The sequence below is a fragment of the Melanostigma gelatinosum genome (assembly GCF_949748355.1).
Source record: "Melanostigma gelatinosum genome assembly, chromosome: 15".
Lineage (NCBI taxonomy): Eukaryota > Metazoa > Chordata > Actinopteri > Perciformes > Zoarcidae > Melanostigma > Melanostigma gelatinosum.
The window spans coordinates 4,979,477-4,999,608 of record NC_136648.1 but is presented as its reverse complement, the minus strand read 5'-3'; the positions used below and the strand labels follow the sequence as shown (position 1 = coordinate 4,999,608).

Sequence of the window (20,132 nt, the reverse complement as noted above, 5' to 3'; positions counted from 1 at the left end):
TTGCTATTTAACTCTATCTGGTATCAATCACATTTGTAAACTAGCCAATGTGGAGCTTACATGTGTGAGAAGATATTTTCGATACAATTGTCAATAAATCTAAGTAACACGCAACACTTTTGCTACACAGTATATGAGCCTACATGGGTACCGGGTGTAACTGAAGTGATGTAATCTCGGAGCTTTTAGAGAAGCTCGTGAACGCCTCCTGTATGCAGATGTTGTTATGCGGGTGTGGCGAAGTCTTAAAAACTCTTGGGAATTTCGTGACAGGGAAGAAGCAGTTCGTGCTCACTGCTTTGATCATATCTGGTAAAAACTGAATGTGCAGGGTCCCTGAACTGTCATCAAATATTCGGTAGGTGAAACCGTTTAGTCTGACATCGAACTGATTTCGTTTTTTTATAGTTTTAGACGTTTATTTCTAATTCACGTCCCCTTTATATGACGAGCGTCAGTGTTCCTGTTAACGTACAGACTAAAAGTTGTCAGCAATTTACCGCTAAGTTGATTTAGAGTTCAGCACAACTAAAAGCGTTAAAGTTACAGTTTTAGGAAATGTGTTTGAAGTAACGTCATACTTCTCTAAATGATTCAGTAAGTGACTACTAACCATGTGTGTCCTCCCGTACATTTAAATTCATTCGTATACATTTTCAACAGTTGTTTTTGTTATTGTTTTCTCGCTTAAATTACAAAATATTTGATTTAAATATGTCATGACCTAAAAGTAAAACTTCCCAGCCGGAGATATTTAAATGTGTTGAGTCGTCTAGTCAAGTACTAACTTTTGTGTGTTTTTAAATGGGTTTGACTGACAGTGGAGTTTTGCTTATTCAGGCTATTTATTTCATAATAAAAGCCAAAGTGATCCTAGCCGTATCTTTTATACAGCAACTGACCTACATTTTTACACATTTAACCTCAAAAGCTTCTCAGTAAAAACATTTGATGTCTGAAGTTAATTTACACTAAATTGGAATCAAAACGCAGTGTATACTAAAAAAAACTCAAATGCACTCTGAAAGATGCTTGATCTTGTTGATGCACAGTAATGTCCCAAAATGCAATGCACAAAGGAAATTGAGGAGCTGCACTCAGCTGCATAACATTACGACTCATTGTGGATGGTGGCGACGGAGCTCGTGGAAGATTGAAGAAGTGATTGTCTCTTACTTCCATCTGGCCCAGTTGGCATTTCAAAGAGCCATTTAAAGCAGAAATCACAAACCTGTGATTATTCCTGTTTACACTTTATGTGTCGGTGTTGCTCTCAACAGGCAGGATGGAGGCGTGCATGGTCAAACCAGAAGTAAAAAAGAAGCCAAAGCCGGTGAGAACATTCGACTCAAACAATGATCTAATGCAGTCTGAAAACTCTCCAGTGCTGATTGTAGAGTTTATAAAATCCTACTGTATAATATATACCATACTATACAGTACACACTCATGGTTTCTTTTGTGTCCACAGCCTAAACCTCTCCCAAAGCCTCCAGAGGTACTGTATTAAACCTAAAGCTTTGATTAGCGATGTGACAAATTTCATCATGTGCTGTGACATCAGTAGGATTTTTAAATATGACTTCAGGATGGCTTCACACCTCAGTCAACCTTCTTTACAGATTAAAAGAAATGATCCGGAGAAATGGGAGAAGCCAACTCCTCTGGTGCCTGAACGACCTACTGACGCTGTACGTCCAGCATTTATCGACCACAAGTGTTTATTATATAATGTTTGTCTAAGGGTCTATTATACAATTGTGTTAGGTGTCCCAGAGTTTACCTTCTACCGAGCATGTGGCTGACGTTTCTTCAACATGTGGCAACATTTTAGTAAATTACTTTTGGCTTCAGAGGAGCAAGTTTCTTTCACTCTGAGGAGGAAAAGTGCAGATGAATCCATAAAATCCATATAAGTTTGGTGACGCATAATGGTAACTTTATGAGCACAACAATATCAGACCTGATATAAACCTTAAAAACTAATTTAAAGGAAATGATAATATGCGTTATCAGTGTTTTTCACCTACTGTAACAACATAACATTTACAAGAGTCACTAAAGAAAGAAAAAATGAGAAGTTTTGATTTGCATTGTGACTTCTATGAATAAAGATTGGTTTTTTTTCTGTGCAGGAACTGATTCAGACACAATATCAGATGAAAAGAGCCACAAATGAGGTATTTAATGTATATGTTGTTGTTTTTTAATTGCTGTTATTTATGTTTTGATAGAGGGGCAGATAGAAATAAAAGATGGCGAGGAGATATGTGTCAAAAGTCTTCACACTAAAACACACATGATTGCTACATTGAGTTTAACCAATATTCTGCTTACTGTTGCTTTCATACACTTTGTGCGTTGTTGTCCAGATAGTCCGATACCTTTTGAAAAGAATGTGTTGTATCACCTTTATCCATCTGTATCAGGCTAATGGGAACGTGACACAAACTCCTGTGGTTCCACCCAGACCCACAGCAAAGGTACACTACACACAAATACTCCAACATACAATGATACTCATCAATACAGTCGGAGTTCAATTCAACTTCCACACAGGGAATGTTTCTCATGTTTGAAGCCAAGCACAGAGCCGACAACGGCGTATTGTGTGAACATGTTTGTTAACAAATACTGAAATTATAGTTGATCTGCAACCTTTTATGCAGTCTGTGTGAGAGCCGCTTACAGTTAAGAGTAGACACGACGTGTCAGGTTTCTGTCCTGTTGCTAATATCTTTTGTTGTTCCCTTCTGGGCTTTTTTATGTGTCTAGGAACGTAACGCCACAACAAAATACAGCCAACACAGGAGGGTACACACACACACACACACACACACACACACTGAAATGACTTATTGAGTTCCTCCATGGTTGTTTTTAAATAAATTTCTGAAGGGGTGTCCTTCCTCTTATCAGACCCAATCCGAAGTGCCCAATGGTGACGCAGACTTTAAACAGGTATTACAGGTAGTTATTAAATGGCAGCTCCGACCTAATTCATAAACGGTTGACACAGTTTCTTCCTCTTTATTGTCGTGTGCTTTGTTATGTCAAGACTGGAATGTTTCGTCGGAGCCAGAAAGAGACGACTCATTCGTTCACTGTAAGAAATATACTCGCTGCTTTTATCTGCACTGTAAATTACTCAGCAGCCAGAAGGGCATTCAAGGCCAAACGACTCCTTTGACAAAACAGAAGTTTTACCTCTGAGAACACGGCTGTTGCTGTTGTAGCGCTGACTCGATGGGATAGTTTTTTGTTTGTGTAATTGTGTACCTTTTGAAGGGTTAGTTTGGATTCACCAAAGTCACATAACAACAAAACAAGTTCCCCATCAGAAAGGGCCGTCTTTCTATCCCTTTAAACAGTAAATGTACATATCAAAATGTAAATATAAAAATATAAATATGAAATTAGTATGCATATAAAAAGTAATACACTGCCTGAGTTGAACAGGTTCCTGTCCAGCAGGTGTGTACACGTGTGAAAGACGACTGTGTATTTAGGCATACAGTAGGTGTGTACCAGCATGTAGAAGCTGCTGACTTAGACGATGTTGTTCAATAAAAGAGTCTCGTTATGAATAGAATATGAAGCAGAATGTGTTTTTACTGAGTTTTCTTTCCTCAGAGCTACGTGAGCCATAACAAAGAGTACCAAACCGACGATGTCCCGGCCAGACTGACTTCTGCCATTAAACCGGTGTGTGTGTGTGTGTGTGTGTGTGTGTGTGTGTGTGTGTGTGTGTGTGTGTGTGTGTGTGTGTGTGAGAGAGTTCATTCCACTGTTGATGTCATCTGCTGGTTTGTCACATGTGAATGTAATTGACAGGGTGGTCTGAAAGGAGTAATGAAAGGGTTGCAAATCAAGTCGTCACCGAAGGTATGAAGCACCGTCTGGTTTGGTGTTTTCTGCTGGTGGTGGCTGCAGTGTTTTATTGTACAGTGGTGACTTTTCACATGAAAGCGTTGTCTGGTGGTGGTGATGGTGGGGACCAAATACATTTTAATGTAACCAGGATTGCTTTGATTTTTAAAAGCTATTTAAATGTGTTGTCTGTGGTTAAAATGATCAGACTGCCTGGATGAATCCCTTTATTAGACCATTTATTTATTGTTTCTCTGAGGGCGCAGCTGTGAAATATTGAATCATCACTTTTACCTCCTGGATTGTTTCGTAGTTTGTTTACTTTATGGCATATTATCAGGCAGGACGTCCCAACAAGATTATCTGACTGTCAGGTGCCCGGTGTGCTGGGGGTTTAGGCGCTCATCCCGGAACTGTAACGTCCCTGTTTCGAGTCCAGACTGGGACCTTTGTTGCATGCTGGCCTGTCACAATAATTACGTTACAGACTTCTATATTTTTTTCCAATTCTTAAGAATTATTTTAATTGCTCTTTGAAAGTGTGTACTTTCATTATTATGCTATTATATTATCATATCAGTGGCATATAATGGTCCGAAAATGACAATATTCTTTATTGCAGTTATTTCTGGGAAGATTTAACAAAAGTGGTTTTGGGGACAGATCTAGTTACATCTCTCTCTGCCCTCACTTCCTCTCATCTCTGCTGTTGTCTCTCTAATAAAGACATAAATTGCCATCCTATGTCTCACTTTATATAGCTTATTAATACAGCAGCTGTAAATATAGATGGTGAAGTTTAAGTGGGAGAAGGATTTTAATCTCGCAGACCGTTTGAGATAAGGAATAGAACAATCTTTTAAGGACGGAGTTTAAATTCTAATGTCAGAGGATCATATTGTGCTAAAGATTGTTGACTCTTCTTTAAGGCCAGCAGAGAGCCGAGTCCAGATCCCAGCTCGGAGGAAGCCAGCTCAGAAAAGGAACAATCCTCAGACAAAAACAAGCAGGAAAAGAATGCAGAACCCAAACAGGTGAGAGAACAATAACAGTATTTGACTGGCCCGCTCATGTGAACAAGCCAGTTATGCTTCTTCCAGAAAAACAGATCAATATTCAGTCACTGTTGTGAACAATAAAGTGGAAACTCATTCATTTGAAATGACCTTGAAAGTGTTCAAATGAAACCCCAATGTACACTTCAAGATAATGAACTCAGAATGTGGCGTTAACACTGGGGAAGCCGCATAGTAATATTGTTATTGTTCTTAAATGTCTGCAGGCAGACGCCATTCAACATTCCCAATTTTTCTTAAAGGAAACCTTAACGGCAGCTTGACGTTGGAATGTTTCTCTTACCCTTTTCGTTCAGGATATCGGAGGTCTGATTGCTGGAATGTTCCGGAAAACACCCAAAGAGAAATCGTCTCCTGCTGTGACGGTAACATCAACTCCTCCGCTCATTTTCTGATCGTAAGTTCGCCTCTTTCTCATTGTTTTGTTGTTTCATCGCCAGGTCAGCAAGGCAGACAGCGATTCTGAAGATGCAGCAGAAACAGAAGATGAGGTAGGTCTTGTTTTAGTCCATTTACAGAGTGTATTCAGTATAATTGACACTGTAAATGGCGTAGTAAAGGACGGAGACACGGGGAAACAGAGGGTTGAATATACCGGTAGATGGTAGGGGTGGGAATCGCCAGAGATCTCGCGATACTTGGGTCACGATACAAAATTTTCGCGATACTTCGATATTATCGCGATACTTCGATATTATCATGCTACTTTCACGATACTGCGATATTCTGAGTATTGTGATAACATATATTGCGATTTATTACTTTTTTCAACTTCAAATTATGTCCCCGAAGGAAAACTGTGTCAACAACATGTTTTATCTGAGTTCTTTCTCTGATGTCGCCATCTTTGTTTCGACCAACTTCCTACCAATCACGCACGCAGACCCGGCACCTCTGCTGACCTCACCAGAAAACAACTCAGCACTCAGCAGTGGACTGAAAAAGCACTTGATTTGATTTTTTTTTTTTTTTAATAGTTTATATAATAAAGTATCGCGAAAATATCGCCACGCAAAATATCACGATACTATGCTGTATCGATTTTTCCCCCCACCCCTATGCTTTTAATAGTAAATAAAACGTTCAACACAAAATGTGTATCCGTATGTGTATAATCCAAATTGTTACATTTTCTACAGGAAAAGGGAAGCTTCTTCTCTGGCATCCTTAAAAAATCCAATAAAACAACAGATGAGACACCTGCACAGGTGAGTGACAACAATGGCTTCCTAATACAACTGGAAAACTGTCTTTCGTGTGTTTTCTCTTATTTCTCATTGGTGTTTCAGGACAGTCTCAGTTTTCATGGTGAGCTGTCTGCCAGCAACGACAGTCTGTCTGAAAACAGCAACAAGAAGGTGAGCAGATAACGTTATCTATAATTTAAGTGTACACACGGACCAGAAGATTGTCCTGCAAAACGACCCCTCACTGACCTGAACATGACACAAAAAAAAGAAGTATTTCATAACTGAGCATGAGTGTACTGTTGTTGTGTCTGTATCAGGAAAAAGGAGGAATATTCAGCGGCATGTTTAAGAAGAAATCAACAGAAGCTGCTGAAACTGACAAGGTGATGTAGCTGGAAACACTGTATAATATGCAACTCAATTCAAACAAACCCCAAAACGTCTTATCGTTTGTTGATTGGTCATATTGAACCTGCTAATTTTGCCTTTTAGGACCAACTGTCTCGACATGATGATCTGTCAGACAGTAATGATGATCTGTCTGAAAACTCAAAGGTGAGCTCAGAAGTGTGCTTCTGTGAAGTGACTGGGTTTTCACTGTAGCACTATCATTACGTGACGATCACCGGCGGTGTTAATGAATTGGTCCGATGTCAACAGGAGAAAGGAGGATTCTTCAGCGGGATGCTCCGAAAGTCTCCCAAGATCCCTGCAGAGGGAACACCCGAGCAGGTAACTGAAGATGTTTCAGATGCTTTAATCATCACTGAAAATGTTTCACTTCCTTGTGTTTTATCATTCAGAGTTCAATGTACATTTGAGGGATTTGAGCGCAATGAGAGTAAAGGTGATGTCCGCCAAGTGTCTCAGTATTAAACAGCAGACTGACATCCCGTCTGCTCTTAATGTGAGCTGTCTTTAACAATGAGTCATTGATAAATGCCGGAAGTTTTTGTCTCTTATGTTTTGGTTTTTCAAAAATGTTGCACGACTGAGGTCGATGACTGTGTATTAGTCCAAGTTTACAGTTTAAAATGACACTCCTGTCATGAAGATAATGACTTTAACCCAGTATTTACCTGCATTTTTTGTTTTGTGCTTTAATTGAAATATTTACTTGCTTTTCTTTCTTTACTTGAAATATTCTGTGACTCTTACCTATTTAGAATTCATAAGCACTAAATAAAGATGTAATTAATGGGTTATAACACATGAAAGTAAATATATGGACACTTTAAGTGTTTATGTACAGTATCTGTCAGCAATCACAACGTCTATGAAAGCTTCTATGACGTTTGAAATGTTTGTGTATCTTTGTTTCAGGATAAATGGTCGCTGCAAACGGAGCCGATCGACAGTAATGAGACTCTGTCTGAGAACAACACCACTAAAGTAAGAGACTGTATGAAAGTTATTGGGATGGGCTGTGGGGGCTGAATCCTATATTTGCTTTGATTTGAAACCGTCCCTCTACACTGAGATCAACAGTGCAACACCCCAACTCGACCCATATATCAAGCCTAGTGTGAAATGGAAACATGATATTTGCACTCTGAATATGGTGAAAGGCCAGACTGATGATCCAGAGGCGCAAACAAAAGACATTTTTTGGACGCAACTATTTTGATGTACGGTAACTATTCATCATTCTTTATTCCTCCGTGAATCTTGCAAAAAAAAAAATTAAAATATAAATCTTGCTGAAGTAAAAACCAACGACTCTTTTTTTGCTTTCTCAAAACCAGACTGCCAACAAAAAATACATAACCCCCCCCCCTTTTCAAAAAACAGGTTTATACAAACAATTTTAACCGAGTCATTCTCTCAAGGAAGCCAGTGAGGAAATGCTTTGAAGATGAGTTTCTTCTTTTTCTTCACGTAGCAGGAGAAAGGAGGCGTTTTCGGCGGAAGGTTTAAGAAATCTCCCAAACTGTCTGAGGCCCCCCGACTGGAGGAGGTAAAACATTTACACAATAATCAGTCAGCTTTGAAGCAAATGAATTTTAGTTCATGATTTGGGATCATCATTGAACAAACACTTTCATCATTTGTAGTCCACAATGAGTCTGACAAAAACAACCTTAAATCATTATGTGTCATTGACATTTAATACATTTGAATAAATAAAAAAAACAGATTGATGTCGAGGGGAGAAATAAAAATGTCCGACAAGCTGCTTGTATTATCAGATTACTGCAACCCATGTACGTTCCTCTGATTTCCCGCACTCACCTGTTTTTGAGTGACATGTTTCCTTGTTCGTGTTCGCACAGGTTGAGTGACATTCTTGTTTTGTTTAGGGTGCAGAGGCGTTGCACAGTGAGCTCTCCGCCAGCACTGACAGCCTGTCGGAGAACAAGGTGAGTCTTCACCATTGAACGGACAGATCCTCCCTCTGCAGCGCACTGAAACTATACATGAGTCACCACCAGCGTGAAAGCAAGTGTGAGCTAAAGTGCATGCAGCTCCACAGCATACAGTATATGAACGATAAGGAGGCTCGTAACTCTGAAACTGAAGAAAATAAGCCCTCCGTTTGTTTTCTGCCTCTCTGTAGGAGAAAGGTGGTTTGTTCAGTGGACTCCTCAGAAAGACTCCTAGAACAACTGGAGAGGTACAGCTTCTCAAACACAAGTGTAGCTTTCATGTAGACACTAAATACTGTCTTATTATGGAACAAAAAGCAGCTCAGAACTTCTGTTTCTGACTGTTTTAATTCATTTTCAGGAGAATCTATCGGCCCAGAAAGATCTTTCAGCCAGCAATGACAGTCTGTCTGAAGTCTCCAACACAAAGGTCAGTTTGGTTGTTAACTCTGTTATTCACCTTGAGCTCCAGGAAACTGTGACACACATTGTTCACTATTTTCGAATATTATAGACCAAAAGATGAAGATTTTTATTGTTTTTATTTTATATATATTTTGTCTTTCTTCCACGTCTTTCAGATTTTACTTGTATGCAATGCCTTTTCATGTATTTCTCTAATTGATCCATATATTGTGTGTCTGGAGGAGGGCCTGTGAATATAAAGTACATAATGTCTCTTGTGTTTCAGGAGAAAGGAGGTGCGTTCAGTGGACTATTCAAGAAGTCAGCTGGACTTGCGGACAGTCCGCCAGCAGAGGAAGTAAGAAGTCTCATTCAAAAGGTGCATCTGCTCTTTCCCCCTCATGTTTTACTTCAGAGTTTATTCATATTATTGTGATGTCATGAGAGGTGATCTATATTTCAGTCAATGTGGCCCATGTGCATAATAAAAACAATTCTTATCCTGAACATTTACATGTGAGAAATGCTCTCCTTTTACTTTGTCAGGCTTGTGATGGACAGTTTAATAACACACATTCTACTATTTTACATATTTATAACGTCCATTTCTCTTTTTCCAGGACAAAGACGACCAGAAGGAGCTATCAGCAAGTAATGACAGTCTGTTTGAAAACAGCAACACAAAGGTACTTTGATGAGAAGTGTCAGCACTATAAAAGATAAATAAATGTTCATTTAAATGCTGTTCCTCAGGTTTGTGTATGTATGTATGTATGTGTGTGTGTGTGTGTGTGTGTGTGTGTGTGTGTGTGCGTGTGCGTGTGCGTGTGTAAAACTTCAACAAAACAGCAGGAAGATTTGTAAATACTTTCACTACTTCAGCAAACTTTTTTTTCTTTCTTGTTGTATTTCATCAGGAGAAAGGCGGGGGGTTGTTCAGTGGACTCCTCAAAAAGACTCCCAAATCGTCTAAAGAACGGGCGGAGTCACCGGTGAGTGTTACCTGAACATGCGGTGAGTTTCTAAACCTGCAACGCGTTTTGACGGGTTTAATAAAACATTAATTTCTATGTTTCAGGAACGAGAAGCTCAGAGAGAGCTGTCGACCAGCAACGACGATCTGGCTGAGAACAACACCACGAAGGTGAGATATGATGCATCAAACTTGTAGGTACAAATGTCTTCAGAGGAAGCCGTCACTGACGACCACTTTTTTTTTTTCCAGGAGAAAAATATTTTTAGCAGCATGTTTAAGAAGCCGCAGAAAGCAGCAGAGGACACCGCAGCAGACAAGGTACTGCGATTTGATTCATTCAGTCCTTAACTTTCTCCTTATGGAGTAGATATTGATATTTACAGTTTTCTGGTTTGAATTCAGGAGCTGGAGGTGAACACAGAAACACGTTTATCTGGTAGCTGTGAGACTCTGTCTGACACCACCGGCCCAAAGGTACTTCACTTGTTATTACACTGGCTGATCTTGTTCTGTCTGCATTAACTGAATGCTCATCAGATTGGATGATACCTCTGTTTTTTTCTGTCCTGCATTCAGCTCTTTTCATATTTGAATGTAAAAAAATAATGCAGTGCTGTTAGTCCAGTTAGTTGTGTGTTTGTTTGTGTCTGAATATTTTCCTTCATTTAACCAAAAACTGTTTTAGGAGAAAAAAGGTGGCCTGGCAGGTATCTTCAAAAGATCAGCCAGCATTGACGACCTGTTTGACGAGGTCAGTGTCTGTAAAACAGATCAGTTTAAAGATAATAACCATTCTTATCAATGAAACTACATAACAGTAGTTGATTAAATTAGCTCTTTCTTGACAACATTAATGCTCAGAGGGAGGTCATTTTGGCATGAGGAGTACTTTGAAATGTGATACTTTTAAGTACATTTTGAAGTAAGGCAGAGTATTTTGAGTAAGATTTAGAGTGCAGGACTTTAACTTGTAACAAGGTAGTTTTATCCTGTCCTACTACTGAGTAAAATATCTCGATACTACTGCTGAAAGGTAGAAAACAAATTGACTGTGCTTTGAAACATGGTTGGATGTCATGTAAGCGAAGTTGTTAAGACTTTTCTGAAGCTTCCTGTTGCACTCCTCACAAGCCAATCGAGATAAGACCAACAACAAAACGTCCAAAATGAAACTGTATTAGTGATTGAAACACTCGGTCTGAAACTTAACTACAACTCTTCAGGAGAAAGGCGGTCTTTTCAGTGGACTCATTAAGAAAACACCCAAAGCATCTGGAGACGAGGCCGCCGCAGAGGTGAGTGTGTGACTCGACGCACTGTGTTTGGAGACTGATTAGAGCTCTGCAGGGACGACATATTTTTGTTGGCCAACCCTGGATGTTTGCATAGCATTGTGTTTCTCAACCAACAAAAATTTACAGAACTAAAATGCTAATGTTACAACTTGACCACGGTCGCATGAGTGTTGGTATACACGAGGAGGCTGTAAAGGCGGACGAGTCGGTGCGATGACGTTTACTCTCTATTAGCAACTGCCTTTTTTAAGACGCAAAAAAAGCTTCTATGCTGCAGAACAAAACGTTAAAATCTCTCAAGTTTGTGCTGACGACAGACCTGATTTCAGGAATCTAACCAAAAACCCATTCAAAGAAGTCATCGGCTTTGAGACGAGGGCACTGGAAGTGCAAAGAATGTAACTCCGGGGTTTCGGACTCATTCCTGCAGCACTATATTTTACACATTTATAACGTCCATTTCTCTTTTTCCAGGACAAAGATGACCAGAAAGAGCTCCCAGCAAGTAATGACAGTCTGTTTGAAAACAGCAACACAAAGGTACTTTGATGACAAATGTTGGTTTTGAAATTTAAATTTGAACATGCGAGTACTGTTTTGTTTTTCAGTCTCTTACTCAGATGGTGTCTGTGTTTAATGCATGTTTTCAGGAGAAAAGTATTTTCAGTGGCATGTTTAAAAAGACTCCTAAACCAGCAGAAGGAACGACAACAGAGGAGGTAATGACCCTTCCACATTGAAGTTTACAGTGTATCACACCATGTGACTGTACTTTGTATTCATGTTTTATTCTTCTGTTGTGTGCGTCCAGGAGTCAAATGATGATAAGAAGTTATCGGCCAGTCGTGAAAATCTATTAGAAGAACACACGTCAAAGGTACAAATGTTTGCTGATCACAATCTCAGCCTTTTTTTTTTATTCTGCTGTTGATTATTTCAATATTAACGTGTGAATGTTTCATATGCTTCAGGAGAAGACTGGAGGACTTGCAGGGATCTTCAAAAAGTCTCCTAAACCAGCTCATCGCTTGATCGCCGCTAAGGTAACCAAATAAACTTTATTTTTTTCGGTGGTGAGGTGTGTGATTACCGTTAAGTAGTCTGTCTACATTTTTAAGATGATTATATTGTGGTAAAATAACCTTCAACAAGTTAAAACAAACCAGATTGCCTACAAAATGTTCATTTTCTTCTTGTTTTTCAGGATCCTCTCCGTGACAGAGAGGAGTTGTCTGCCAGCTGTGACAGCCTCGCAGAAACTGCAGAGGTGAGAGCTACTCCGATGATCACACTCTGAGCACAAAGCTCAGGCTGAAAGCCCAAAACATCAAATCGAGAGAGAGGAAGGCTGTGTACCCCAACGGCCAATGGATTTAAAAAAATATATTCAAGCCAAGCCAAGCCAAGCTTTCCTCTTTCATGAGGACACATTTCTGTCCTTTCTCTGCCAGCAAACGTTTACAGTAAATAGGTTTTAAAGTAATTTTCCTTTTTATAACAACAACTTCTCTCAAATGTCTCAGTGATAATGTATTTTTTGTTTTTATTCTATTTAACAGGATATTCCTTCGGCACTTGGTGAAATGTCAACCAGTAACGACAATCTCTCTGAAGCTACAAGCGCCCCAAAAGTGAGCCTTGATGTAGAGTGTATTATTGATTATACTTGCATATTTTGCCTTTTTGTGACTTAAAGGAATGCCTTATTTTTGTTTTAACAGGAGAAGAAAGTAGGGTTTGGTAATATGTTCAAGAAGACGCCCAAAACACAACAACAGGTACGATATTATTGGCAAAGAGGGGCGTGAAACGCACTCTCGAGTCGTACAACCAGTAGTAGTAGTAGTAGTAGTAGCAGCAGCAGTAGTAGTAGTAGTAGTAGCAGCAGCAGCAGCAGCAGCAGCAGCAGCAGCAGCAGCAGCAGCAGCAGCAGCAGCAGCAGCAGCAGCAGCAGCAGCAGTAGTAGTAGTAGTAGTAGTAGTATTTGAGATTGTCAATGAAACAAATGTTGAAACTTTAAATGCTAATAAAAGGTAAATACAAAGAGGAAATTAGATGATCCTCATAAACTCCTGGATTATGTGTCTGTCCAGCTGTTAAACAATAATCTCTGTCTTCATTTGCAGGACGATGTGGACATGAAGGAACCAAAAGGAGGCGGGCTGAGACGCAGGAAAACCATCAAGAGGAAAAAACGAGTGAGTTGTTGTTGTTCACTTTAAAGAAACGTCGAGACGTGACAGGAAGTCGCAGGACGAAGAGCCGGAGTGCATTTCAACAGCTATACCTTTTTTAAGAGGTTTATCTTAATACAGTTCGAACACCTTGTGTGACAGGAGCTGAACTTTGAGATTATTTTTGTCTCTTGCTTCTCCAGTTTGAGCTCTTTGATGTGAAATGTCTTTTCTCATTAACAAACTCCTTTTCTTGTTTTGTTTCCGTAGGTTGTGTCATTCAGAATCAAGACGACTCTTCCCAAAATACCCAAACTTAGTCTAGCTTCACAGGTATGTTCTCATCTCTTAGTTGTTATGAATCACTTTGTGGTAATGTAATTAAAGAACAAGCGCAGGCTGGTTGAAAGGCTTGTGAAAAGCTTAAAGTTTAATAAAGTTCTTTTTTGTATTAGCTTGGAGATCAGTCCAAGAGGTTATTAGTTGTTTTGGGTACTTTTTTGACACAAATATACATTTTCTTTCTCTACAAGTATGTCTCGTCCTGTTTTGAATTCATATTTCCTTTACGTGTTTGCTGGTTTTATTATTAATGAGCGTTGAAGTTCTTCTTAATGACATTGTTTGTTTCTTCTTCTCCACAGAATTCAGAAATGATGCCGGTTATTGAGGAGACTTTTGAGCTGCAGGACCTGAACCCAGCACAGGTCGGCATAATGTCATTATAAGAAAGATCTATTTAATATTGTCTTGTTTCGTTAGGGATTGTCATTTATGAACATATGACATTTGGCAACAGTGAACCAGTTCATCAGGGTTAGGGTTAGGTTAGGGTTGTCAGCCTGTGAAGTGATCCGGGGTTAGTATTTAGCAAGTTGTAGCTTTGTTTGAAGAGCTCAGTGAATACGGGGAAAAAATGAACCCTGTTGTATGTCCACAACATAGAAGCACACAGATGAACTGGTGAGAGTCAGTGTCAGGGTGATGCTAGCTGACATACAGAGGGAATGACGGTGAGAGTAAATACACACAGAAACCCCTTTAAACTGAATTCTGTGTCACAATGTTGTATTATTGTGTTTGTTTTCCAGGAGAGCCAAGTGGAGGTCCAGCCTGTTGAGATGGCAGCTTATCCTACTGAGGGGAACCCTCTCGGAATTGAGCATGTGCGTATTAGGACACTTTTACACATTTGGTTTAGTTCAGTTGGTCCATATAATATGTGTGCAATTATGATTTCGGGTCAGAAAGAGCTCACGAAGAAATAACCGATTATAGGGATTATTAGACTGACAAAGGTCTCTGTTTTCAGGACATTGATGATGATTTGATGGAGTGGTGGAACACAGTCAAAGGTCAGTATGAAGATATGTTCATGTTGTTTGTTTGGACTGTTATAACATTCCACCAAGATAATTACCACTTATCCTCTCTCGCACGCACGCACGCACGCACGCACGCACGCACAAACAAAAAGGATGTTTCTTTAAGTATAAAAGTCATAAAGATCAAATAAATCTGCACTAAAACCTACAAACAAAACTGTATTTGCTCCATGTACTAGTTGTATTGTTTCTGCCTCTCTGTTTTTCCAGGTTGGGCAGAGTGGAACGAGACGTCAGATTTCCAGGAGGGTGATGAGCACATGTAAGCGTAGTTTATTTTCTTAACTTTTCATTCAAATTCCCGCCCATTCTGTTCCCGTGTTTATTCATATTAGAACTAAATATTAACATATAAAAACTGGCCTATTGTGATGATGATCCTCGTTGATGATTCCTGCTCCCTTTGACTTTTGCCCTCTCCCATCCCACTCACATTATGAATGTTGAAATTGACTCCCATCTATCCGAGAATCAATTCTGTGACCCAGAGGATTCCCCCCTAAAAATGTCGGACTCTAATCTGTAGCAAGCAATCCACCCATTTCACTTGGGACACATGCTGGTACAAAATTGCTATTTCTTAGACCTACAAGCATCTAACTTTAGACATGATCAAATGCACCATCTTGTGATTTTCAAGCCTTCACAGCTCTCTTGTGTCTCTTCAGGGCGATGGAGCAGGCAGCTGATCGCGTCTACATGGCAGCCCGTCTGTTCGTGCGTCTTTTCAACCGGCGTGGGGCGTCCTTACAGCATCGCATCCTTGAGCTTATGGCTCTGGCCGACGCTGCGGACGAATTCCACAAAAAAACGTTGCAAGCTGCCGTGGGTGGAGGGGTGGCCAGTGTGTGTGGCAGCGTGGCAACAATCACAGGGCTCATTTTGGCACCTTTCACTTTTGGCGCCTCTATTATTGTCACGGCGGTGGGGATCGGTGTGGCGACGGCGGGCAGCATCACTTCAGCAACGGCCAACATCACCGATACGGTTCACTCCAACATGGACCGCAAGAAGCTGGAGAAGATGATCCAGGACTACCAGGAGGACATCAAAGACATCAGGGAGTGTTTGGAGTTTGTGCAGGTGAGGAAATGTTTTATTTCAGTTTCTTCTTATAATACAACATTCAGGTATTGTATTAGTGAATGAGTCAGCCAACCTGTTGACATCCTGGGAGTTTCAGCACCTCATTAACACTTTCACGTGAATATTTGAGATATAATGCAACCTAAATAATCAGAATCTGCTTTTCCCCTGCCGGTCTTTCTTCCATTTACTTCCATTCTAATGGTTCTGTATAGTTGGTACTGTTTTCCACTTCAAAGATGGACTACATTTGAGAGTTGTTGTTCTACTAAATGTACTAAAACATAATCTAACAAATATAATATTAGAATATACGTCAGCCACAGTTTTGTTTTTGAAATTAATCTTACATTTATGGTGAGAAATTCTGGGGAAAAAAGTACCAGGAAGCAATAAAATCACGGGACAACCTTCAACCTTAATAGTGTGCCTACAAATGCATTTGTTGGAAAAGATATCTCCTTCTGAGACGGTTCTGACCCTCCTTTTTTGTTTCTGTGCCTCTTGTAGGCAGGTATGGACACCCTGGAGGAGTGGGACTTTGAGAAATACTCAGAGAGCGCCGCCAAGAAGGCCATGAACCACAACCTCAAGCACGTGATGAAGGAGGGCGGCCGTGCCGGAAAAGCCCTGATGATCAACACAGATAAGCTCATCAGCACTGTGCAGATTTTAGGCGCTGCAGGCGGCGCCGCCAAAGCTGCCCAGGCCATCAGCGTCACCACAGGGGTCATGTCGGCGCTCTTCCTGGCTCTGGATATTTTCTTCCTCGCCAAAGACTCCCACAATCTCCGCAAGGGCGCCAAAACTAAGTTCGCCACCAAGATCAGGGACGTATGCAAAGAACTTCAAGACGGCCTCCTGGAGCTGAACAAGGTGAAGACGCAGCTGCAGAAGACCATGGACGGCATCGAGGTGGAGGAGTACGAGGAGATTAAGGAGGTGGAGGAGGAAGTTGATGACGAATATGAGTCGGATCCGAAGAAGCTGGCTGAACTGGATCAAGAGCTGGACCTCCTGGAGGAGAAACTGGACAAGAAGGTTGAGGAGGAGCTGAAGAAGAGTAAAGAGATGGAGAAGGAAATGTTGATGAGTAAGAACCTGGAAAAAGAGGAGATGGAGGATACTAAGACAGAGGGAAAGAAGGAAACTAAGAAGGCCAAAAGTGAATCAGAAAGCAAGATTCCTGGTGAAGAAAAGGAGCAGAAAGATGAGACTGTCAAAGCAGCCAAAGAGGAAGTTTTAAGAGACCAACCTCAGAAAGGAAAGAAGGACAAAGACGCTGAGAACCAAATTACAGCTGGAAAAGAAAAGCATGAGAGCAAGCGAGGCCAGGCAAAAGAAGACAATGGTACAAATCTGCCAGTGGCAGAACGTGTGAGTACGATGAGGCACAGTAGCAGGAGCGACGACGCTCGACCCCCCAGGAGTGAGCAAGGGAGCAAACATGAAGCCGATAAGGAAAGAGACAGAAAGCTAAGCGACAGGACGCAGAGCTCGAGGAGGAGAGAGGAGGAGGAGGCTGGCGTGAAGGATTGGAGAGCTGAGATGGCAAAAAGTAGAGAGGAGAAGAAAGAAGGAAGAGACGCAGAGAGAGGGACGAAAAGGGAAGCTCATGGAAAAAGCGACGAGAGGAAGAAGTCTCATCGAAGTCAAGAGACGGCGACGAAGAGGGAGGAGCACTCGGAAAGGGAACGGGGAAGCAGACGGGAGGAATCAGACTCCCAGAGGAGTCACCACAGGAGCGGAACAGCTCCGCATGATGAACACAGACGGAGGGCAGAGGAGAAACAAGGGAGCGGGATTGAGAGCGCGAGGAGGAAGTTTGAGAGAGCAGAAGGTGAGGAGGAGAGGGGGAAGAGGAAAGAGGAGGTAGAGAGGAGAGGAAGTGACAGAGAGCACGGCCAACGAAGATCTCGACGTAGCTCCAAGGCGCTGCTGGAAGACGGTCTCAATATTTAGTTTGAAAGAAGTTATGATACACATCATCACATTCAATGTTAGGTTTGGACAGAAACTGACAATGAATTGTTTTAAGTCAAAGTGTCTGCTGGGAAAAAGGTCAGTGAATCTGATTGACATGCTGGCTCGTCCATCAAGATTCAGGTTTTTATGATTTACTCAGAACTAAATGTAAAGTAGACGATGAAGCAGGAGAACTTTGTGTCAGTTGTGTGTAAAAAGCGTATGTTTAGACCGTAGTCTTCACAACTAATGAGAAACATAGATAATTATATTCAAATGCAATCATTGGATTGCTTTTAACTTCTTCAGGGGAGTATGACAGAAACGGGTAAGGGACTGCTCGGCTAATTCATGCTGAATCCGAACAGCACTGTACATGTGGGCATGTTAATTATAATATATGCAAATGTTATTGCCTGTGTTGAGGGATAAGAATTCCAAACCAATCCTTTTTTTAATCGTGAGTGAAAACGGTTCCAGGTTCACTGCTCCTTGCTGAAAAGCTTATTGATCAAAAGTTTAGGGTTTAGGTTGAAGAGAATAAATTATGTGACGACGATCTCTTTTTAAATAAAGTTTTTGTTTTGTTGAAAACTGCAACAAAATTTGCAGGGGGCGATAAGCTGCATTTATCGACTTCTGCGTCAGTGTCTTTTTGGATACGACCACTACAATCTTAATATTTATATATATATATATATATATATATATATATATATATATATATACACACACACATACAGAGTTTCAAAATCTGTCTTTGTCTTCTTTGTTGCTGAAAGCTGAAGCTTGAATTGTTTTTAGAATCTTTTCTTTTATTTTCACGTCTGTGAAGCAGATTTCCTGCTAAATCTGACCTGGATGCAAATAATGTCAATTACAGTGCAGAGGCTGCTGCTATTTTGTTAATGATCCTTTTTGATGTTGTGATGAACCTAAAACATTTACTGTAAATGTGTATTGGTCTCTGTTACTTTCTATAGTTCTGGTGCTTCAGGGTTAAAATAGACACTATATATAAACAAATAAATTATTTACTGAAATGTGATCCTGTTTGGTCTTTTTGATTCTGAACGCCACTGTTCGTATTTTCTGCTCGTCACTCGACTGTACAAAGAAACTATTTGCTTCTGAAATGAATGAGAACTTGAATGAGAGAGCTGAACCAGGAGTTTGTTAAAGGTCTTCATCCAGTACACCGATTCTCAACACCTCTGCAGTTGCCACGGGACACATGGAAAAACTGTTTAGTAACTAAAATAATTTGACCAAATTGAAATACAGAAAGTTGTTGGTCCTGAATTGTACATGTTATAACTGAGTTTGAAAACATTGGGCCAGAAAGCAGCAGTCTAACAGTTCAAATGTGTAAACGGTTGAAACTCCAACTGGTTGTTCGCTGGTCGAGTATTGTCTCCCAGTAAACTGTCTCCTAGTGGCATTTGTAAGTACTGTACTCAGACAATAGTTTTAGGTGCTTTACTTGAGTATTACCACACTTTACATTCAAGTAACAGCTTTTGTTACTTTATGTTAAGATGTTACCTACAAATACCAACTTTATCAATTGAAATGCATTGTTTTATTTGAATAGAATATAAACAATAAGGCAATGAAATAGAACAAACATAAAAGTAGCACCGAAGGAAAAGATAATAAGGAAAACTAAGTATTTACATTGAATACAGTCACTTATATATACATACACACAAAAAATAGCCTGAAGTTGTTAACAATAGTAAGTTACTTTAACATGTTGCTGATAAAAGTTCTGTACTTTACAATTTTGAATGCATAGTATTCTTCCATTAGAGTGTTGTTGCTTAAAGACCTTTCTGATTAAAGATGTGTAGAAGTAATGATTTAAAAAAATATTAACATATAAGATGAAATACAAATGAATGAAGCCCGATCACAAGAATAAGAGAATACAGAGCTGAAATAAAATCACTCAATACAAGTAAAGACATCACCTTGATTTCCACTCACTGCACACTCACCCTGTTTTAGTTACTTAATTCATTTGTTTGTCATTTTTTGCTGTTTCTTGTTTGCACTGTCCACTATGCTGCTGTGAGTGCATTTCCCCACTGCGGGACTCATACAGGATTATCTTATCTTATCTTTTCTTGTCTTATCTTGCTGAATGAGCTGCTGGCATTTGTTGTCTACGTGTAAGCTGTTAATCAAACACAACTCCCTCACTGTGGGTTTACTAAGGGTGTGTAGGAGCTTTACTGCTACAGAAACCCTCATATCATTATGCAGTTTAGGAGACGTGTGCGGGAATTCTCATTATGAAAAAATGAATCTAATCTTGCCAAAACAACTGAACTTTTAAAAC

At 40.1% G+C, this 20,132-nt stretch overlaps 2 protein-coding genes across 4 annotated transcripts; both read left to right on the top strand.

Annotated features, from left to right (window-relative positions):
• Window positions 1-220: 220 nt before the first annotated feature.
• LOC306788767 (uncharacterized protein) lies at window positions 221-3,006 on the top strand (the record flags this gene model as incomplete). The annotated part of the gene is made up of 8 exons (XM_079284405.1): window positions 221-358; window positions 1,281-1,333; window positions 1,472-1,498; window positions 1,623-1,691; window positions 2,136-2,180; window positions 2,430-2,483; window positions 2,776-2,814; window positions 2,920-3,006. The coding sequence occupies exons 2-8, from the start codon at window positions 1,286-1,288 to the stop codon at window positions 3,004-3,006; spliced, it is 369 nt and encodes a 122-aa protein (XP_079140531.1). The 5' UTR covers window positions 221-358; window positions 1,281-1,285.
• LOC306788766 (uncharacterized protein) lies at window positions 2,793-18,828 on the top strand. Of its 3 annotated transcripts, none has more exons than XM_079284404.1 (39): window positions 2,793-2,961; window positions 3,634-3,705; window positions 3,835-3,885; window positions 4,800-4,904; window positions 5,243-5,311; window positions 5,387-5,437; window positions 6,086-6,154; window positions 6,236-6,304; window positions 6,454-6,519; window positions 6,629-6,691; window positions 6,797-6,868; window positions 7,460-7,528; window positions 8,019-8,093; window positions 8,437-8,496; window positions 8,694-8,750; window positions 8,864-8,932; window positions 9,194-9,286; window positions 9,528-9,593; window positions 9,825-9,899; window positions 9,986-10,051; window positions 10,133-10,201; window positions 10,286-10,357; window positions 10,569-10,634; window positions 11,107-11,178; window positions 11,653-11,718; window positions 11,829-11,897; window positions 11,990-12,055; window positions 12,150-12,221; window positions 12,383-12,445; window positions 12,738-12,809; window positions 12,900-12,956; window positions 13,305-13,376; window positions 13,623-13,685; window positions 13,997-14,059; window positions 14,444-14,518; window positions 14,665-14,707; window positions 14,948-14,999; window positions 15,406-15,820; window positions 16,334-18,828. In XM_079284404.1, the coding sequence occupies exons 3-39, from the start codon at window positions 3,853-3,855 to the stop codon at window positions 17,783-17,785; spliced, it is 4,206 nt and encodes a 1,401-aa protein (XP_079140530.1). In that variant the 5' UTR covers window positions 2,793-2,961; window positions 3,634-3,705; window positions 3,835-3,852; the 3' UTR covers window positions 17,786-18,828. The 3 variants fall into 3 exon arrangements, with proteins under 3 accessions (XP_079140530.1, XP_079140528.1, XP_079140529.1); XM_079284402.1 differs by having other exon boundaries at window positions 2,942-3,106; XM_079284403.1 differs by lacking the exon at window positions 3,835-3,885 and having other exon boundaries at window positions 2,942-3,106.
• The last annotated feature ends 1,304 nt before the right edge of the window (window positions 18,829-20,132 follow it).